The sequence below is a fragment of the Condylura cristata genome, unplaced genomic scaffold, assembly GCF_000260355.1.
Source record: "Condylura cristata isolate star-nosed mole 26May11 unplaced genomic scaffold, ConCri1.0 scaffold00004, whole genome shotgun sequence".
NCBI classification, from domain to species: Eukaryota; Metazoa; Chordata; class Mammalia; order Eulipotyphla; family Talpidae; genus Condylura; species Condylura cristata.
The window spans coordinates 49,417,979-49,436,686 of record NW_004567105.1 but is presented as its reverse complement, the minus strand read 5'-3'; the positions used below and the strand labels follow the sequence as shown (position 1 = coordinate 49,436,686).

Sequence of the window (18,708 nt, the reverse complement as noted above, 5' to 3'; positions counted from 1 at the left end):
ACTTCACTCCTGAGACTTCAGGAAAACAGCTGGTGACTAACTAGAGACTGAAGGGGGCTCACCGACTAGCTTTTGCACAACTACCTGGCTTTCCTGCTCTCTAAGAATCTTTTGTACCCAGGAATTCCTGTGAAGTGATGTGTTTGCTTCATGAGATTAAATAAAAGAACCATGGAAATGGAATTCAGAAAGTTTCTACTTGATTAAGTTTATAGGTAATTTTAATCCTTGACTCAATTCCAGAGTTAGAAGGGCTCACCCAACTTGAGCAGCTACAATTATGCTTCAGGGGGAAATTTACCCTAGGGTGGGAGTCCTGCATTTAGTGTCCAGAAAGCTATAGGAAATGTAATTGTCAGGAACAAAAGCTTCTAGCCATAAGTATCTATATGGTTATTCACTTATATCATTCCTAACTCATCTTTGTACTTACCCTCATCTTTCCACACCTTTCTGCAGGACCGTCCTCTGCTAAGCGCAGAACATACAGGTCCATGTTATACTCTCGGCCCCCTCGAAGACTGAAGCCAAATCCCTTGGCCCCTCTTTCTAGTTCCACAGTGTAAAAATCTTGTTCCTATTTAAAGAAATTAAACACCATCAATTGAAGGGAACTTTTATTCACACACATTTCATTCTCTTTCCGTTCTTTAAGACTCTGCTTTGATGAAAACTGCAGTCTCTACCTTCTTCTTGGTGATTCTCAACTGTTTATTAACCTTAGAAGTGTGGAGATCCAGAATTTCAAAACATTTGCAAATATGCCTGTGAATACACACCAACATGCAAATATAAAAATTTATGTAGCAAGGCTACATTCGTAGTTGTAGCAGGATAATTCTACCTTATATGATATAGCATCCTAATCACTGCTGGGCATTTAGTTTCCCTGTCCCATGCCTGAAAAATGCCAGCAGTGGCCAGCCTCCATTGTAAGGTCACAAATCATGACCTTACACCTTTACACCTCTGAGCAGCCATTCTCTTTTGGTTGGGGAAAGTCATGGATGAATTCTGGAAAGCTCTGAGGAAGGCCAGTAAAATAAAACAAACAAAAAACCTATTTAACTTTACATCACCCAGTAGTTTTCAAATCGTTTCACCTACCATCAATATTATTTGTTAAACACTTCATAACTACCTTTCAGAAGAGGTATTTTCTCAATGGGTTAACTTGAAAATTGAAAGACTGAGAAAAACCCTAAAAAAAAATTTTCTTGGTATAAATATATTTATGAAAACCATGAGTAGACAGGAGCTGTTTTGCTTTCTTTGACTGCCACTACTTGAGATAGTTACGGCTTTTGAAATTTTTTCCGCCCAAGAAAAAATGTATCAAGGAGTATTTTTAAAAGACAGCAAAATAAAATGTCATTTCATAGACAAATATACAATGTGAGTGTACATGTATACACACAACTTATTTTAATTGTAACATGTTGATGAAAGATTAACTCATAAAAATGACTTCAGAAAGTTGGAAGAAAATGTACAAAGAGAATAGAGGAAAAAAAGGGAAACAGTCTTCACCTGTGTTGCCTGGGGTGCTTTGAACTCAAACTGAGATTCCGGCTTTGTCTTGGTGGTGGTATTCCTGCCAAAGTGAGAGGAATAAACGTAAGAGGCAATCCATGGAGAAACAGAAAGAATCGAGGATGAGAGCTGTTAGGCTTGGAGTTACTCTTTCCCCTTTACACTAATGAAAGAAATCACAGCCCCATCTGACCTGGCCTCCTGGGCCCCTGGCTGAGAGGGCGCGTGCGTGGTGGTGATGGTAGCGATCTTCTCCGCATTAGTCAGCAGACTGGCATTGGAAGACTCTGCAGGGTAAGACAGGGCACACAGAAATGAGGACCCAGAAGACAACATTGAGCTAGGTGGTGCTAACATTTCCTGCAATTTGTTGGTCATGTTTAATGAGTCTGGATTTTGTCATGTGAACATTAAAATCAGAAGTACGCTAGCATCCTGTTATATACTCACATATACAACATCTACCCCCTCCCTATTGCTTTTAATGAATCACAAATGAACATGTATAATTCTTGAGAAATCTCTGGCATCATTCATGAAAAATTAATTTTGAAGCTGGCATTAACTGAGCCTAAGGTTGTAAATATAAGTTGTATAACTCATGAAGTTACCCTAATGTAATGAATATGATTATATTCTTATGTAAATTGACTTTCTTCTCCACTAACCACATTTCTAAACAACTTCATTAATCTCTACAAATTTGGAGACCCACAATTTGATAACATTCATGAGCATGCCTATAGCCTGCAAACCAATGTGCAAATATTAAGGTTTAATCATTTACATAGTAATGGCCATGGGTTCCTTTAATAATTATTTTGCCATTAAGATCTCTATGACAGAGAGCAAGCATCTATGAATAAGTTGAGCTTTTATCATTTATTATTCGGTTGACTGTTTGGAACTTGGCATAACGTCCTACTCAAGAAAATGATGAATGGGGTGCTCAGACCTAAGACTTGCCAGTAAATGCTCATTTAAGTCAAAGTATGCTTTGGAAGTCCAGAAGTTTCCATAAGTACTACATTCATGATAGGTATTCTCATGCTTATTGAATATGTAAATACATATATGTGCACACACATGCACATATTGAATATAAAAACGCATATGTGTGCGTGCACACATACACTTATGTCCATTTATATAACAGAGTCTCAAAGGGGTAATATTTTATACATGCAAACTGGAATACCCAGAATACACCTTTCTCCACTGCAATTCTGGGACACAAGACATGCATAAAACCAACTCCTGGTGGTCTCCCTTCCATTTTCCTTTTCTAAGGTTATGTACTCAGTTTGGGTCTGGCTTCTGCTCACTGAGGTTCTGACCCAGACTCAAATCTCCTTTACCCACGGCTCATCAGGTGTGTGCCTCATTTTCCTCTTCTGATGAGAGAAGAACATGACAACAATTCCGTTCTTGTAGAAGTATGTGAAATGTTTAGTATAGTGTCTGACCTCTGGTAAGCACTTACTACACATTTATTATAGCTGTAGTCCTGCTAATACTTGCATTTGTTATTTTAAGAATTTGAATAAACCATTTAAATGCTACAAAATGAAAAAAAGCTGAAACAAGACTTTAGCAGTGTGTATTCCAGCCCTAACGCCCATGATTCTTATAGCTGAGGCATAAGAGGAAATGTAAGAAGTGTAAGAAAATGTAACTGTCAAGTGAACTACAGTGCAATCCCATTTACATCTTAGGACAATGCTTCCCACAATATATTTTACCAAATGTTTAAAGAGATTCTGAGAGTGGGGAATCAAGGGTGAAACAGAAAGAAAAGCTTTTGCTTATCTGTGTTTTGTTTCTCCTGCAGAACCCTTCGAGTTTTTAAGTTATGTGGCTATGTCTTGTGGTCCAAGTTTGCAAGCTTATTTTCAAGCTTACTGGGGGAGCAATTTATCATAATGGTTGTGAGGTCAGATTCTAGACTGAGACTCAATTCTGGAAAATTGACCCAAGTGTTGCACTTTACTGGTTGAGACTTAAGCAAAGATACTTAGACTTTCAATGCCTTGGTTTCCTCATCTGTATGTGGGTGCAATGAAATGAGTGTCTGGAATTGCTCTTGGAACAAAAACTGTTCAAAAATGATTAGCCTATTTTTTGTGAGTAGCTTGTATTTATTACTATTATAATATTAAAAGCATATTATTAGGGGATTGTTATGATTGCAGTTAACCGGCAAGCCAGCACGATGAATCAAGTGATATTTCATAAACTATACTCACTGTGTCAGTAACAAGTATTATAAGACTGTCAATGTGATGTGCCAGAAGTTTATAAACACATGTATTGGTCCTTAAAAACGTCATATTGTTCATAGTAATTAATTTTACGGAGGCTTTCTGGGAAATCATGAGATTGTTCAAGCCATGGGGAAATCAAAATCAGAATATCAAAAAGAACATTTCCTTGTAATTAAAGTGATTATAATTACTGAATTGTGCCTTTAGAGCTCTTGATAGAGTTCTTGGGTGTTTTAGTAGCTAGTTTTACTGCAGATCAGATCACATTCTGACCTATTTTAATGTTTCTACTGCTTTCATGAACTGAGGAAATATAACGGATAGTCATTACTACACAAAAAAAACGCAATGTCATTATCAAGTTTCTTCCTAGCCTTCCTTTTCTACTTTTTCCCATTTATACTTATATGCCAAATTTCCTTGGGTGAAAGCCTTAACTTTAAACACTAAAAGATAAATGCATAATATGCAATTGCCTTTATGTGTTCACTGAATTTTTCTCCTTTTGTTGTTTTTACTGATGGAGACACCAAGGCTTAGAAAAAGTAATTGTCCAAGGTCATGCAGACAGCAAGTGAACACACTTGGAGTTAAACCGAGAGTCTGCCTGAGAGTTAAGTTTTAGTTTTAATCTGTTTACAAGGGGATTATGTCCTGGTACCTAATAAATCATGTCTAATTGGTATGATCCTTTCAAATAAGCAGTGCTTTTATTTTACTGCATAAATACCATTAACTTCACTAAGCAGTATCACAGATTAATTAAAATACAAAATATTCTGTTTTGACTTGTAGATTTCATGGGCCATCTTCAGAGCACTAAAATTAATTTTAGCATACCCGAGATTTCCAGGATGCTTTTTCAAATATCAATAAAGTAAAAATATTCAAATGAAAATTTATGTCTTCATTTGGAACTAAACCAAGATTATGTGTACTGCAAACCTTTCTGGATTTTTAAAATATAGAGCTGAAACCCATTATCACAAATTTATAGCTCTATTCCAAAGCAAAATTCCTCCCATGTAATAGAAAAAAATATCTGAAAGAAGGGCCCAAAATAAGCATGCACTCCAGAAGCAGTATTATGAGTTGTGTTAATGTTATTTGACTTTTAGAACTCCAAGGCAGATGGATAGATTGACTATTTTTATGATAAGTCCTGAAAGTACACTACATCCTTTATTAAACAGCATTTACAACTACTATAGCTCTCCCAGAGGAATGAAAATGGATATTGCTACACTTTTCACAGCAACTGTGTATTAAGAAAAGCATATACTAGCTCTCGTATCTGTCACTGTGCTCTTTTACATCAGGGCCCTAACTGACAGGAGCTTCTATATTAGGCTTCAGCTCATCTCAGTGACAAGTGATTACAATTCTAACCTTGCTCTCATGTTAATATCCTTAGGCTCCCTTATGGAATCCACACTATAAAGTCAGGCAAATTGACAAAAGATAGAATCGTTGCTCTTATAAATATTTTAATATGTAAACACATATGTAATAAATGTCTGAAGGAAGTATTTAAAATTTTTAAACCCATCAATATTTGAAAAGTATTGGGAGATTTTAAAAAATCGGTATGTTGTAATTTTGTTCCTTTTGCTTGAGTATATATTAGCTATAAGACACCCACCGAGTCCTCTGTTAAGAGACTTAAATTTATAATAGTTATGCTTTTAAAAGCCAAGGAAATAGCATAGTCACTGTCTATAAAAGCAAATACTTTGAATGAGATTAATCTGAAGTACAAATTTAAAACCATTATTTAAATCATGTATTCCTAAGTTTATGAGTATTTTCATTCTGTTGAATTTGATTCAAACTGGTGGTTCCATGTTAGAATGGCTTAGTCAAAACCTGTCCCGTTTGAATAAAGTCTCGCTCCCACCTAGGTTTCCCAGGACTTTTCTATACAACCAAGTGTTAGGAAGCATGTGTGATCTGACTTATCAGACTTCAGTAAAATCAGCTATTATTTATTTAGATTCAGTAAAATCAGCTATTTTCTGAGTCTATAGAAAAGTTTCTGCCCCGAATTCTACCTCCTACCGTAGTATAAAAGTTAGAAAGCAGAGATTGTGAGGACTCCGTTGCGTTAGCCTATTCTTGATATGTGAAGGCAGACTTTCTAACACTGTAATGCCAGAGAAAGTGAAGGCATTTTTGGTGCTTATGTTGGAGGATGCAGTAGCAATACAGGGAAAGAAAGAGTGAGGAAAACTATAGATGAAGTTAAGTGTAAACAAGCACTGATGACGAGAGGAAAGCATCAATAGCATGAGCTAAAGAAGCAGATTCTGACTGGGTTCCAAGCACTGCCCAAAAGACAGAGCATCTTCCTAACGTGCCTCCTAGACCTTCTGACAAATGTCTCTTGGACCAGATGGATTTCTAAGAGCTTAGAAATCACTCTGAATAAGAGCCTCAAGTCTTCAGATGAGGATCACAAAACAGACAAATGTTGACAAATTCAACATTAGTGTGAAGATATGCAGGTGAGCAGAGGGCCGTAACATAGAAAGCACGTTTCTCAACCACGCAGCCTACCATGTACGCTTCCATAGAGAAAGAGGTGGACCCAGCATAATTTTCTTTTCATCAAACTATAATAACCACACCCTGTCTGCCAGGTATTAGCAAAATTTTCTTGGCTTTCCCAATATCTCTATAGATACTGAACTCTGCTACTTCAACTCTAATTTCTAAGATGACAATTTTCAGCTACATTTGAAAGATGAGCATCACAAATTCACCCTCTGTCATAGCTGATTTCCTGTACTTGATCTCTGAAGATTACTGTGATATTTATGAAGAGTTTTATTATCATGGCAATGAGTTCCTGAAATACCTTGGGATGCAATCACATGCTCGGTAGCATATCAACCCTTAACTATAGTATATCAATTTTAACATTTACTGTCTTCTAACAAAGGTAATGAGATACATCTATCTGAATTTTTTTTTTAAGTACTGAAGTGGTAAAAATATGTAATATTGACAAATATTCATGTATTATCTACTGGCATTTTATTTTTTACTGTTTAGTTTCACAAATAATTTCATTGTTCTCAATTAATTATGCCAACACCTAATTAGTGCACAGCTGTATAAGTTGCTTCTTTATATTCATGACTTTCCTGATTCTAAACGCTAATAAGCTTTTCCCTCAAGGAGTGCTTGCTCCCCTTTCTGCCTTTTATGGACAATCTCTCCACACATTAAGGCTGACCAATCAAGACCCAGGAAGTCAATTCCTGTGTCCAGTTTTTTGGGGCTAGATTTTTGACAGCTCTCCATGGCAAACATACAAATATATCTATACTCACATATTTGCTTCCTCAACCAATTCTTAATTTTACTGGCTTCCTTCATCCTTTCCATTAGGAACCTATATTCTAGCATCTTGTGATTACTTTCCTAAATTGTAATAGCTTTCCAAAGTGGTGAACTAGTAGAATGGACTCCAGACCAGATGGTAAATTACTAACCATGCATTTGGAGGCAGGCTGTAGAAGAGCATTATTCAAGGAGTTATTTTTTCCTCCACATTTGGTGTGGGATATTTTTGGTACAGCGAAAATTCTTTGTTCTGAGAACCATAATTTTCAAATATTTATTGCTGTTTTTAAATTTCCTTTTCCTGAATGGTACAGTATAGACCACCAAATTTTAAACTAGTAAGGCTCACTTTTAAATAATACATAAAATATTAAATTGCTAAATTTCAGATAACATCTCTCATTTTACAGATCAATGACAGAATTTTTATCACACTATTGCATAAACCACATTTTCCTCTTGAGAAATACACTTTTAATTTTATAACATGTATAGAAGGAGTGAAAAAAAAAAAAAGAAAAAACTACTGAAACACACTGGGACAAGTATCACTTCCTCCCTCAGGCAAAATCTTAGAATGAATTCAATATTTAGCACTTACTGCTCTGAAAAGTCCATACTTAGTGATATTAGTCTATTAACCTCTCACTTTTATTAAATATGAATAAAATTAGTATTAGTTTTTTTGGTGCCAAGTAGCTTTTTTTTTTTTTTATGGGAAAGGGGGTGGGGGTACAATCCATCACTGCTGTATAAGAACCAAAGATTTGAACTTCACCAACCAAACAAGAATACACCTACAGTTTAACAAAGATATAATCCAGTAAAAATACTGAGATTTCATCTCGTCATTCAAATGCAAGAATTAGGAACAAGGAAATGCAAAGACTCTCCTATTAAAGAAAAAGCTTTGATACAAGCACTTATTTTGGAAAAAGAGCACTGGTTTTGCACCAAGATTATTCAGGTGCTGTAGTGTCATTATATTAAACAATTAAATTTTAGTGATTGCTTAAAAAGTCATTAGTGATCACCAGATCCAGTATCAGGAGATCTTCACTGCCTAGATTCAAACTATTCTATCATTTTAAAGGCAAGGACACCAGATCAAAGCAAACCCAAAATAAACAGATTTTCTGAAACTTTGATATTTGCAGCAGGACAGGGCCTCAGGGCTAGGGGGTTAAGTAAGGAGGGTGACGTCAGGGTTAGTAACATGGCAGCTCAAAATTTGTATGAGGGGTATGTTCAGTTAGAGATGGATAAGGCTGCTTCTAAATTGCCACTATTCATTACATGGTACCCTAATGATAGAGAGATAGAGATGTAGTTAAGGTAAGAGAGAGGCACAGAGAGACACAACAGTTATACTTTACCATCCCCGGGAATGATGCGGAGGGTAACTGTGTTTCCTGCTTCCTTGATTAGGTTGACAATGTCTGAATGGGACTTGTTGGTGATGGAACATCCATTAACTGCCAAGATCCGGTCTCCTACTTTCAGCTTGCCACATCGGTCAGCAGGGCTCCCCTCAATAATCCGACCTATTTTGTGAGGCATAGCTACACATGCATTGCCTGCTTTGATAGTGAGTTTTAATTTTTTTAAGTTACGTGGGAACATAGTGAAGGGAGGAGAAAAAGGGTTGAAAAGGGAAAGAGAAGGTTAAGTGTTAATTAATTAAAGCATTAAGCAAATGTTATTAAAGGAGCACTCTGTGCTGATGGTGAAAACATTGGCGATATTAGGGGCATCTGTACGAGAAGCCAGTGCCCTGCCATACAGCTCACGGCTGTGGTCCTTTCCTGATTCAAAACGTGGGGGAAGCCCAAGCAGCTTCCCTCCTTAAATCAATTACAAAATTTTGGATATTTAGCAACTTCAAAGATACTTAAGAGCCCCAAAATAACTCGCCATTTGCTTAAGTAGGACTGCAAATGTGAAACTCAAAACTGGGCTGGATGCTTTTATACATTCTGTGTTCATGTCACCTCGTTTTTGTCAGCTGTTGTTTAAGCTTCTGCCAATGTTTTGTTCTTTCTCCATTTAGAAAAATAATCACTGGGCGTCTGGTGAGGCATGAGAGTCTGCTACCACCAAAAATTCAATCTGAAAACACCTAATGGACAAACACTTAGACTTTCTGCCTTCTATCTAGAATGATGAAAGCTTTAGAAAAAGGACATAATTACAAGATAGGAGCCAAAAAAGCTCCTGACCATAGCACCTATTTTTCCTTTTATGACCTATGCTCAATCAGCCTTCCTCATGCGTTTTCAGGGCAGGGCCCGAATGGCTCATTAGCTGTGAAATCCTCCTCCCCTCAAAGGATTATGAAAATACAATACCTACTCAGGACAATGATCCAAAGCAGGGTTCAGACCATTCCTTAACCCCTTTTCTTTAGTTCTTTCTTTTTTTTTTTTCAATATAAGTTATGATACATCTACTATGTGAAAACCCAGGAAAACTGGAAAGAAAGGTTCACTGTGCACTTTGAGAGACCCTGTATCACTATCAAGTACATTGCCAACTTCTACAGAGACAGGAAAAATTAGCTTTAAGGCCCAACAAAGTTTTTAGCTTATTATATACTTAGTTTTATGCAGATCCATCTATTCTGAGAACTCTTTCTGGGAAGTGTAAGATAGTTTGTCATTGAGTCCCCTTTGGGACAGGGTGACAAAATCAACACAGGAAACATTGAACCTAATTGAGTAGGCTCTTGCATTGTAATTTCAACCCCAAGGATAAAATGTGTGAGAAAATGAGCTACATATTTTCTGAATTTCAGCATATATCTGAGTAGCTTTGGATGTAACACCAAGGTAAAAGGATTTTTAAAAAGAAATTAAATAGCCTTTGGAATCCAACAAGCATGTGTGGTGAAAATTTCCCATACATAATTTCAAGGTCTTGATTAAATTTAGCCCATCTCCAAGAACAAATCGCATGAGAAAGATTTCAAACAGCAGGTATAAGGAAAGCTCTGCATAGCTTGGAATGGAAAGCTCATGCAAGGTATTAGAGAATGTTCAATTTGTCCATATAAGAGCCAGAGGAAAGTAATCAAAATCAAGTGAGTGAAGACATCCAATATCCATTAAATAACACATAACCTCCCATCAGACTGTTTCATCTAGAAAGGGACTGAGAATTCAGAAACCCTAAAAACATCACAGGGTGGGGGACACACTGCAATGCTGAATAGTTCTTCCCCCGCGCCCACCCCACCTATCTTTTTATTTAAAATTAAATAGAAAAGTCTTCGAATTAATTTAAAAATCAAAACTAAAACAAAAACCTTTCCTTGATGTCAGGTCATCCATCCATGATGAACAGTGATACTTTATTAATGTAGCTCATAAAAAGCAATGTTAGTAATGGACATTTGTTATTGCAGCCACACATGCATAGACCTGACTGATGCATTATCTCCTAAGGAACACATCTTGATGGGGGAAAGACCTTCATTGGAAGTACTACACTGAGACAAAATGTGGGCATAGGAGGTTCTATGGATCAGAAAGTTGAAGAAAGCTTGTGGATAAGTCATTTGGGGATAGAGTTGCAGACAATTCCAAAGGCTTGCCTAGCCTTTTCTTGTTTTTATCATATTTCACACTAATTAAAAAAAGTTTTGGGGGACTAACAAATGATTATCAGTGCGGACGATGGATCATTTTTGGAGTACACAGCTTTAATCCATTCGACTAGGAACTAAATTTAAGTCCCTGGAATCATCTAGAGTCATCTTTGTCTCTGTCATGCAAAGTTAACCTTCTGAAGGGATAACAAATGCATTTCGTCTTCAGAATCTACCAAAACCCCCAACATCTGGTAAGTCACCCCTGCTAGAATTCAAGAGTAAAGAAGAAAAAAAATGGTTCTTAGCTCAGATTTCAACTAAATTCTTAATCAAGCAATAGTAAAAATACTATTTAAAATTCAAGTTGAAAACTTTCAGATGGGGATAGAGTTTTAAGGAAGGTCACATATGGTAGAAAGGACATGTCGTGTAATATTTTTACTCCTTATACCTTTATTATTTCCTGGGCATTTTTACAACCAAAGTAACCTCTGAAAAAAAAATTGCCTTTCTAAGGCCCCTGGTATAAATGATACCCTACTTAGGATTTTACAAAAGACAGTCCCAAAAGGATTTCTCACACTCTACATAGTTTAGAAGTTGCTCAGCAAATTGCACCTATACTTGAAGTTGTATAAATCTGAACATACATTCAGAATGGAAGCTGAAGGCTTAAAAAAAAAATTCCCAATTTGCAGGAAGGGAAATCTACCAAATAAGCTCCATCCCCAATTAAGACTTTAATTACCTGAAGTGAAAAGCATGAAAGCATTTCTGTTAATGAGATTTTGGCGTCTTTCACTTACAACAGAGCGTTCCCTGGCATCTTATGAAACATTCGGGAAAAGAATTGTCCACACTTACCGAAAGTGGTGCCTGCTTCAGGCCGGCTTACCGAGGACACAATGACGAAGCCGAAGCCCTCATTCTCCCCGCGCCGGATCTCCACGTCGTAGGGCTGCACCACGGTGCTTACCACGCCACTGCCCCCGCCCCCGCCGCTGCCAATGCCACTGGTGCTGCCGCTGCCGGAGCTCACAGTGTTTAAGGAGTTCTGGCTGCCTTGCGGGGTGCGCTTCTCCTCGGTCAGCGATGCTGGCTGGTTGCTACTGTGATGAGACGAGGCTGGCGAGGGCATCTCGTTGTCTGTTTTGGGGACTGCACCACAGAGATGCACCTCTCAGATACTCAACCTTGTAAAAACACATGCCCAGCCACCTCACACCGTGCCCCACTCCACAGCGTGCGGGGTATCAAGGACAGTATAGAAGTTAAGACAGCCTCTCGCCTCACAGGGCAGAAATACAGGAGCTGAAAACACTTTCTCTTCATCATGGGAGTTCTGACTGAATGAATCCCTCAGCCCCAAGGAAGCTGAGTATTGTCCAGAGTTAGAAAAAAATAGTCTGTGCTAATTTTGAAAAATTAAGAATGTAAAGACCTCTTTCACCTCCTAACATAATATTTTACATCAGAACAAAACATAACATTCTTGATAAATATTTACTAGTCAGTATCTAGTGGCTTGGATCAAATGTAAAAACAGCAAAAGGACACACAATGTGTATCATAACAGCATATTGGATTCAAGTTTGCAGTATCAGCCCGCCTGGAATATTTGCAGGTGCGCAGATCAAAGGAAAACATCTGGGAGTAGGGGCACGCCCACATAACAGTCATCTGTGCCTCAGAGGTAAGACCTGCACTGCATCTTTTTTTTTTCTTTTTAAAGATTTATTTATTTATGCATACAGAACTGGGGTACAGGCCAGGTGCTGGGGCAGTGAGAGGATTCACTAGAGACAGTGGGGAGCAGAACAGGAAGACTGACAAAGTACACTGCTGAGGGAAATAGTGGGCGGGTCAGGAGAGATCTGCTGCGCCATGTGGGTCACCTCCAGGGTGGGGATTGAACTCATGTGGAAGTGGCTTTAGCTTCTCAGTTCTGTGCTTTAACTGGCTGCGCCACCAGGGAGGGCCTGTACTAGTCGTTTTTTAACAATGTCATTTTATTTTATCTAATACATTGTTTCACTAATATTAATTTACAGACAACCTTATTTCATGTCACACTTCTTCAGAAGTTCAAGGGATACACACTTAATCTGCCTTTCCTGCCCTCTAGGTCTTAAATACCTTGAGGTGGGGATTGTAGATAAAGATGAACAACTCACATGTATGCCTCAGGGAGCTGGTAGCTGGAAAGGACAGATACTCACACCATGAGCTGCCTAAAAATGGCAGATTCTGAGAGGGAAGTAAACCATGAGTCACAAGATGGCAAGGAGGGGATGCTAAAATCTGAAGGCAGTTGGAAGAAGGGGGGGATTTCCAAGGGCTTCACAGAGAAAGTTATATTTGTTCTGGGCCTAAGAAGATACGTGGTATTTTGAGATTTCAAGTACTTTGAAGCTGGCGAGGAAAAGGAAAGAATCAAAGATGACCTAGACTGAGTCGGCTGGACAACTTTCTTACAGAGCAAAAAAAAAAGAAAAAAAAAAATCCCAGTTTAATACATATGGCCAACAACAATAGAGTTTATGGGCCTCTTTGCAGCACAAACCTAATTTTTGTTCTTTTATTTGATACCATAATTCTCTTGATCATAATAACCTCTTTTGCTGAAATTACTATCAAATGAGGAGCTCGACTAACTCTTGGTTGGCCAGGGGATGGTTGAGGTAACATGTTTCCAACCAGTCCCTTTCTAGAAGCCTTTGCTGAACATGCACAAATGACACACAAAAGTATTTTTGACTGATGGTATAGTCTTGTGGGGTATGTGAGAAGCAAACCATCTGGAAATTCTGAGCTTGATCACATTTGCAAACATTTGTTAAAATAGATGCTTGAGAAGGCAGATACAGGGAAGGGCCTTTTCTGTGCAAAAGTGACAGTGCACTGTGTGAAGCAATGAATGAAAAACATACCGGCAAACACCACTTTACGCCGCACTGTGAGATTGACGTGGCCTTGTTTGGCGGCTTGTTGCATAAGCTGGACCACAAGCTGGTGTGATTTTCCAATTACTGGTGTCCCATCCACACAGATTAATTCATCCCCAGACCTCAGGCGGCCATCCGTATCAGCAGCACCCAATGGTACAATGTGACCGATATAAATCTGTGGAGTAATTGGATGATGAATGAAATACTGACCTTCTGATTACTATTACATTGACAACATTCACATCCCTGAGAATGGATTGATCCATCCATCCATTCATTCATTCATTCATTCATTCATTCATTCATTCATTCATTCATTCATTCATTCATTCCACAGACATTATTGAGGACCCACTAGGTATGAGGCATTGTGCCAGAAAAGAGAACAATTTTTAGGTGGTGGAAAAGTAATTATTTCATGTTTGTTCCAAGATGTTCGTTCCCGTTTCCCCTGTGTTCTGATGATTCATTCCCCCCCCCCCCGGCAGAACAAATCACTTTAATCTCTTATTTTTTAAAAGCTTTCTCCTTTTCTATCTGAGAATTTGCCTTTTATAAAACTCTGCTAATTACAATAGTGATAATACTACTTTCTTTATAGGTCTTTGTGCCCGGCAAAAGAAAATGCACAGGAAATATTTTTATATGAAGACATGGATCAAGAAGTGTCTGCTATGACATCTTCATTTCCATACTCTTCACACCTGCATTTAAGCAGCCTTTATATTTAGGGTTTTGCTGTTATATTTACCATTTATTAAATTTTATCTAAAATATCTGTGCTTTCCTTGCTTTTTCACAGATAATACCACTTCAAAGAACATTAACAAAAGAATGGTTAAGAACATGGGCTCTAGAAACTAGACTCCTTCCAGTCTCTCCATTTACTAATGCTGTGATCTTAGGCAAGGTACTTAACCATTTTGTGTCTATACTAAAACTTACTCTCAAGACGAGGAAACTGAGGTTGAAGGAGGTTAAATGTCTTCTGACCCTTGTTCAGGCTTCTTTCTTTACTTTCGTAAAGACAAGGCCCCACCTGCTCTAGTCCCTTCCAGTTTCTGTGGAGTGCACTCTATGTCCTTACTAACAACTCAAATACCTGCAAGCAGACTGAGCAGAACTGGTTAGAAAGGCCAGGCTATTGTTTTATCAGTTGGTACCTCTATATTCTTATTTTGTTTTCATTTTCATTTTCTTTGATGGAATCTCCTGAAATGCAATGGCTAACTCCCACTTGCTTGAGATGCAACAGTCACTACTGCACTTGACTCAACATCAAGAGATTTGTCACTGCTGCTAATTTGCTTTAAAGTCTTAGAAAACAGGAGGGAAAACTTGCAGGGGGAGGAGATGAGGCAAACAAGAGACTCACAGGTTCCCCTGGTTCATTTCCACCTAGAATCCTAAATCCAAATCCAGTCTCTTTTCTCCAGAGGAAGATATCCTGCTCTTGGTAATCTGGAACTGCGGAAAGGAAAGAGGAGAGAGATTATGTCTTTGATAAAAGAAAATTATACTCACAAAATGAACACCAAGGCCTAACACTGATGGTTCTTGAGCAGATGACAATTTCCAACACAGACATGGAAACAAAATGATCTGGACAGATGAAACAACAGAGGACACTGGGCAAAATTAATGAGTGGGGTGAATCACTGAGCCCTAAGTTTTTTCAAAGTTCTAGCCACTGATAATTCCCACCTAATCCCAAGCCATTATCCCTGATAAGCCAGAAGTCTGTGCTGACCACAATCCTGGGAATTGTGCAAGGGAAATTACAACCACCAAGTGCAACACCACAGACTGGAGAAGAGTTTGTGTTATGGCAGAGTCCTCTAAGCAAAAGTGTCTCTGAGGATTTAGAGGTTCCTTTAAGTGTTATGGCAAGCAGAGGATGAAAGAAAACAGGTTGGATTAAAAAGAGTTTCCAATTAAAAAAAAAATCACTTTTTTCCCTCAAAGTAATCAAGACCAGCGATGCCAATAATTTGATGTTAGATCACTTTTGCCAACAAAGTTACTAAAAAATACCCGATTTTTTCCAGATTTATGAAGTTCACTATGGTTACAGAATAGCTAGCAAAAAGTAGCCAGCATTCATACCCTTAAGATCAGTGGCAACATAATGTTTTCTATCAACGAATTTTATTTCATCATTAAAATGATTAAATACTTTGCTCCATTGTTTGCCTAACGTATTTCAATGTTATAGGTATTAATCACTTAATAACTTGATATTTTACTTTTAAAACTCAGGAATGATCCAAGATTTTAAAACGAAAACCTCATTTTTTTAAAAAAGAAATGTCCCTTAACAAAGGTTTTCTGTACATGACTTTATTTTACATAGTATTGTTACTTAATGAAGGTAATAAAGAAGGGGTTATTATTTCTACCTTATTCTTGTTTAATATTTAAATATATCCAGAGTATGTTTCATGGTCCACAAGTAGTATCTTTTATACACGAGAGGAAAATTACAGTTCAATGGCCATGCATCCTCAAAGAGACAACTTATTCTGCAGATTTTCTGGTTTATTTAATTAATTAGTTTTTAGGTTGAGGGACTGTGCAGACCTGAGACATTAATTCTCATCTTTTCCAATTTTGTACAATGGGGTACAGAAACAGGCAGCTGTTGTTTATGTTTCAAGTTGGCAAGAGAGGTCCTTTTTAGTGACTCACCAGCAAGTTTCAAATGTACAGTGAGTGTCTATGCCACGAGAGAAGATACTCAACAGACAGGTAAGTACACATCAGAGGAGTCTGACTCCAATATTTCTGCTTGAGCTATTTTAATGCCATCAGCTTAAATGGTAGTTTTTATGGTAACTTTTAAGTTGCAGGACTCCATGGAATATGGAGTTAAGCTACATCATATGACACCCATAAACAATTTGAGAATGATATCTTCTCAAGCACGCAAAGGCAACAATATTTTCTTTCTGTTCCAGTAGCTGGCTACAAGGTATTTGCTGTAATAGCCTCATTGAAACAACAAATTAAATCAAGTTGGGTCTCTGTCTTGAGTTCACTCAAGCAGAAGAATTATTACCAAAATAGACCACAGGTGCTTTGCAGCTAACACTAGATTTCTGGCAGAATCTGTCTTAAGTCAGCTGAGTCTTTCGGTGAACAAAGAAGGGGTTCTGCTGAGACCTCAAGTCCAGACTTACTTTTCTCAGCATCATTTAACACAGACACATTTGCCCATTCTTCGGTGGCTGTGAATGTGACAAATTTCTGCCTACTAACGCTCACTTTGGTACAAACAATCAGATCAGTGGTTGTGGCCACAGATTTTGGCTTATCATTCAGTTTTGTTGATAGGGGGCAAAAAACTTGTTTCTCTTTAAAAATCAATGGGAAAATGGCAAATTTATTAAGGAACCTGTTGATAAAAAAGCTGCCCCATGATACCAAGACTGTTGAAGATGCAAATGATGAACCAAGAAAACACAAACATGATACACCAATACACAGACACTTTACAGAGAAGTCTTTTGGCTCCTTCTGAGTCATTTTTACAGTGACACTTGTCTACCAAATAAATACCCAAATATATAACTTCAGTGATAAATCAGTCCTGGAACATTACAGAATCATGTTCCCTGCTGCCATTTCTTCCCAGGTGCACTGAAGTTTTCTAAACTAGCCCCTAAAATGGTTGGTTCTCTCCTTTATTTCTGGCAGATTTTATTAAAATTCAGTTTTGAGGAGACAGCAGGATAGAACCATCTTTCTGATATTAATATCCTTTTTTAATTTTTTTTTGAGTGAGGCTAAATCAAAAAGAGCTAAGAAAATCTTGTCCAGCTTCCTTCATTTTAAGCCCTTGCACAGGGGACGATCTCAGCAGTTCATCTCCTTTAGTAACACCAGGGACAACTCAATAAAGCAGTCAAAAGACTTCCTTTGATAATTAGGAAGAATGGAATCACCAGGTTTGCAGAGAAACCCCCTGGTGTCTCCATTACTACAGACACACAACACATTCCAGACAGCTGAAACATGCCCTCACTTTTGATTTCATCTCATCTTTGCTCTTCTGTGCTTGGTCAATGTGTGCACCAAAACACTTCTTCATGGCCTTTTGCTCTTTTCCCTCCCTTTTCTAAGTTTCTGCCCAGCACCCCAGACCAATGAGAACATCAAACAGGATGAATAATAATGGAGAAATAAAAGTTTTCAGCAGTTCCTTACTCTGACATTCTCCAAAATTCGAAGAATTGATTTCTCTCTCTCTTTCACCCTTGCTCAATCCCGATGCAGGCGAAGGTGACATAGCTGGAATATTAATTTCACAATTTTGCAAAGCTTAATGTATGTGCTTTCTCTTAGTTCCTTTTAATTTACTTTTGATTGATAAGGAACGTGCAGTTAAGCTTTCACAGTAAAGGTCATGGCTGCTGTGGATTTTAAAAGACTGTAGTTTGATTCTGTTTTTTTTTCCTCCATTTTTTCACAGTACTTTTCTTGTCAAAAAGTTAGAATTTACAATTGTGCCATTGAGGATTTCACAGAACTACCATTACCATCTTAAAGTCTTCAATATTTAATTATACCTTAAAGCATGCATTTTCGTATGACCTTGTTTTAATCATGTCATGAACTTTAGGTTTGTCTAAACCCTCATTTCCTTTTGAAAAAAAAAATAAGTATACTTTTGTCACTGCCACATTATAATAAAAGGGGCAACTGTTCTTGATGGAATTAATGTTTGTGCTGTTATGTGTTCAAATGAATTCTAGGCAGTTTAAAGACACAAATCATCAAATCTGGCTAAGATCTGAATCAACATATAAGAACTATCGCAATAGCTCTGACAGTCTCGAAGCATATCAATGCTCCTTAAACGCACTATGATAAAGAAGCCCAGTCATCACTTCCAAATTTGTAAGCTTGTCTCTTCTGAGCAGGTGGGACAGTTGCATAATGTTTGTTATTATGACAGCTTTGGCATTTTATCTTTTCAAACTATTTTGTGAACAGGCACAGCTGCAACTGCAAGTTTCAGACTTTT

General features: G+C 37.7%; 1 protein-coding gene across 11 annotated transcripts in view; it reads right to left on the bottom strand.

Annotated features, from left to right (window-relative positions):
- Window positions 1–18,708, bottom strand: part of MAGI1 (membrane associated guanylate kinase, WW and PDZ domain containing 1) — a 600,870-nt gene that overhangs the window by 9,139 nt on the left and 573,023 nt on the right. For 5 of the 11 annotated variants that reach the window (XM_004675999.2, XM_012735303.1, XM_004675995.2 and 2 more), the window contains exons 15-22: window positions 17,889–17,972; window positions 15,058–15,149; window positions 13,665–13,857; window positions 11,599–11,892; window positions 8,522–8,725; window positions 1,727–1,820; window positions 1,531–1,594; window positions 434–577 (exon numbers count right to left, since the gene is read on the bottom strand). In XM_004675999.2, coding sequence (XP_004676056.1) covers window positions 434–577; window positions 1,531–1,594; window positions 1,727–1,820; window positions 8,522–8,725; window positions 11,599–11,892; window positions 13,665–13,857; window positions 15,058–15,149; window positions 17,889–17,972 — 1,169 coding nt within the window. The remainder of the gene's footprint in view (window positions 1–433; window positions 578–1,530; window positions 1,595–1,726; window positions 1,821–8,521; window positions 8,726–11,598; window positions 11,893–13,664; window positions 13,858–15,057; window positions 15,150–17,888; window positions 17,973–18,708) is intronic. The other 6 variants (XM_004675998.2, XM_012735304.1, XM_012735305.1 and 3 more) reach the window with 4 other exon arrangements.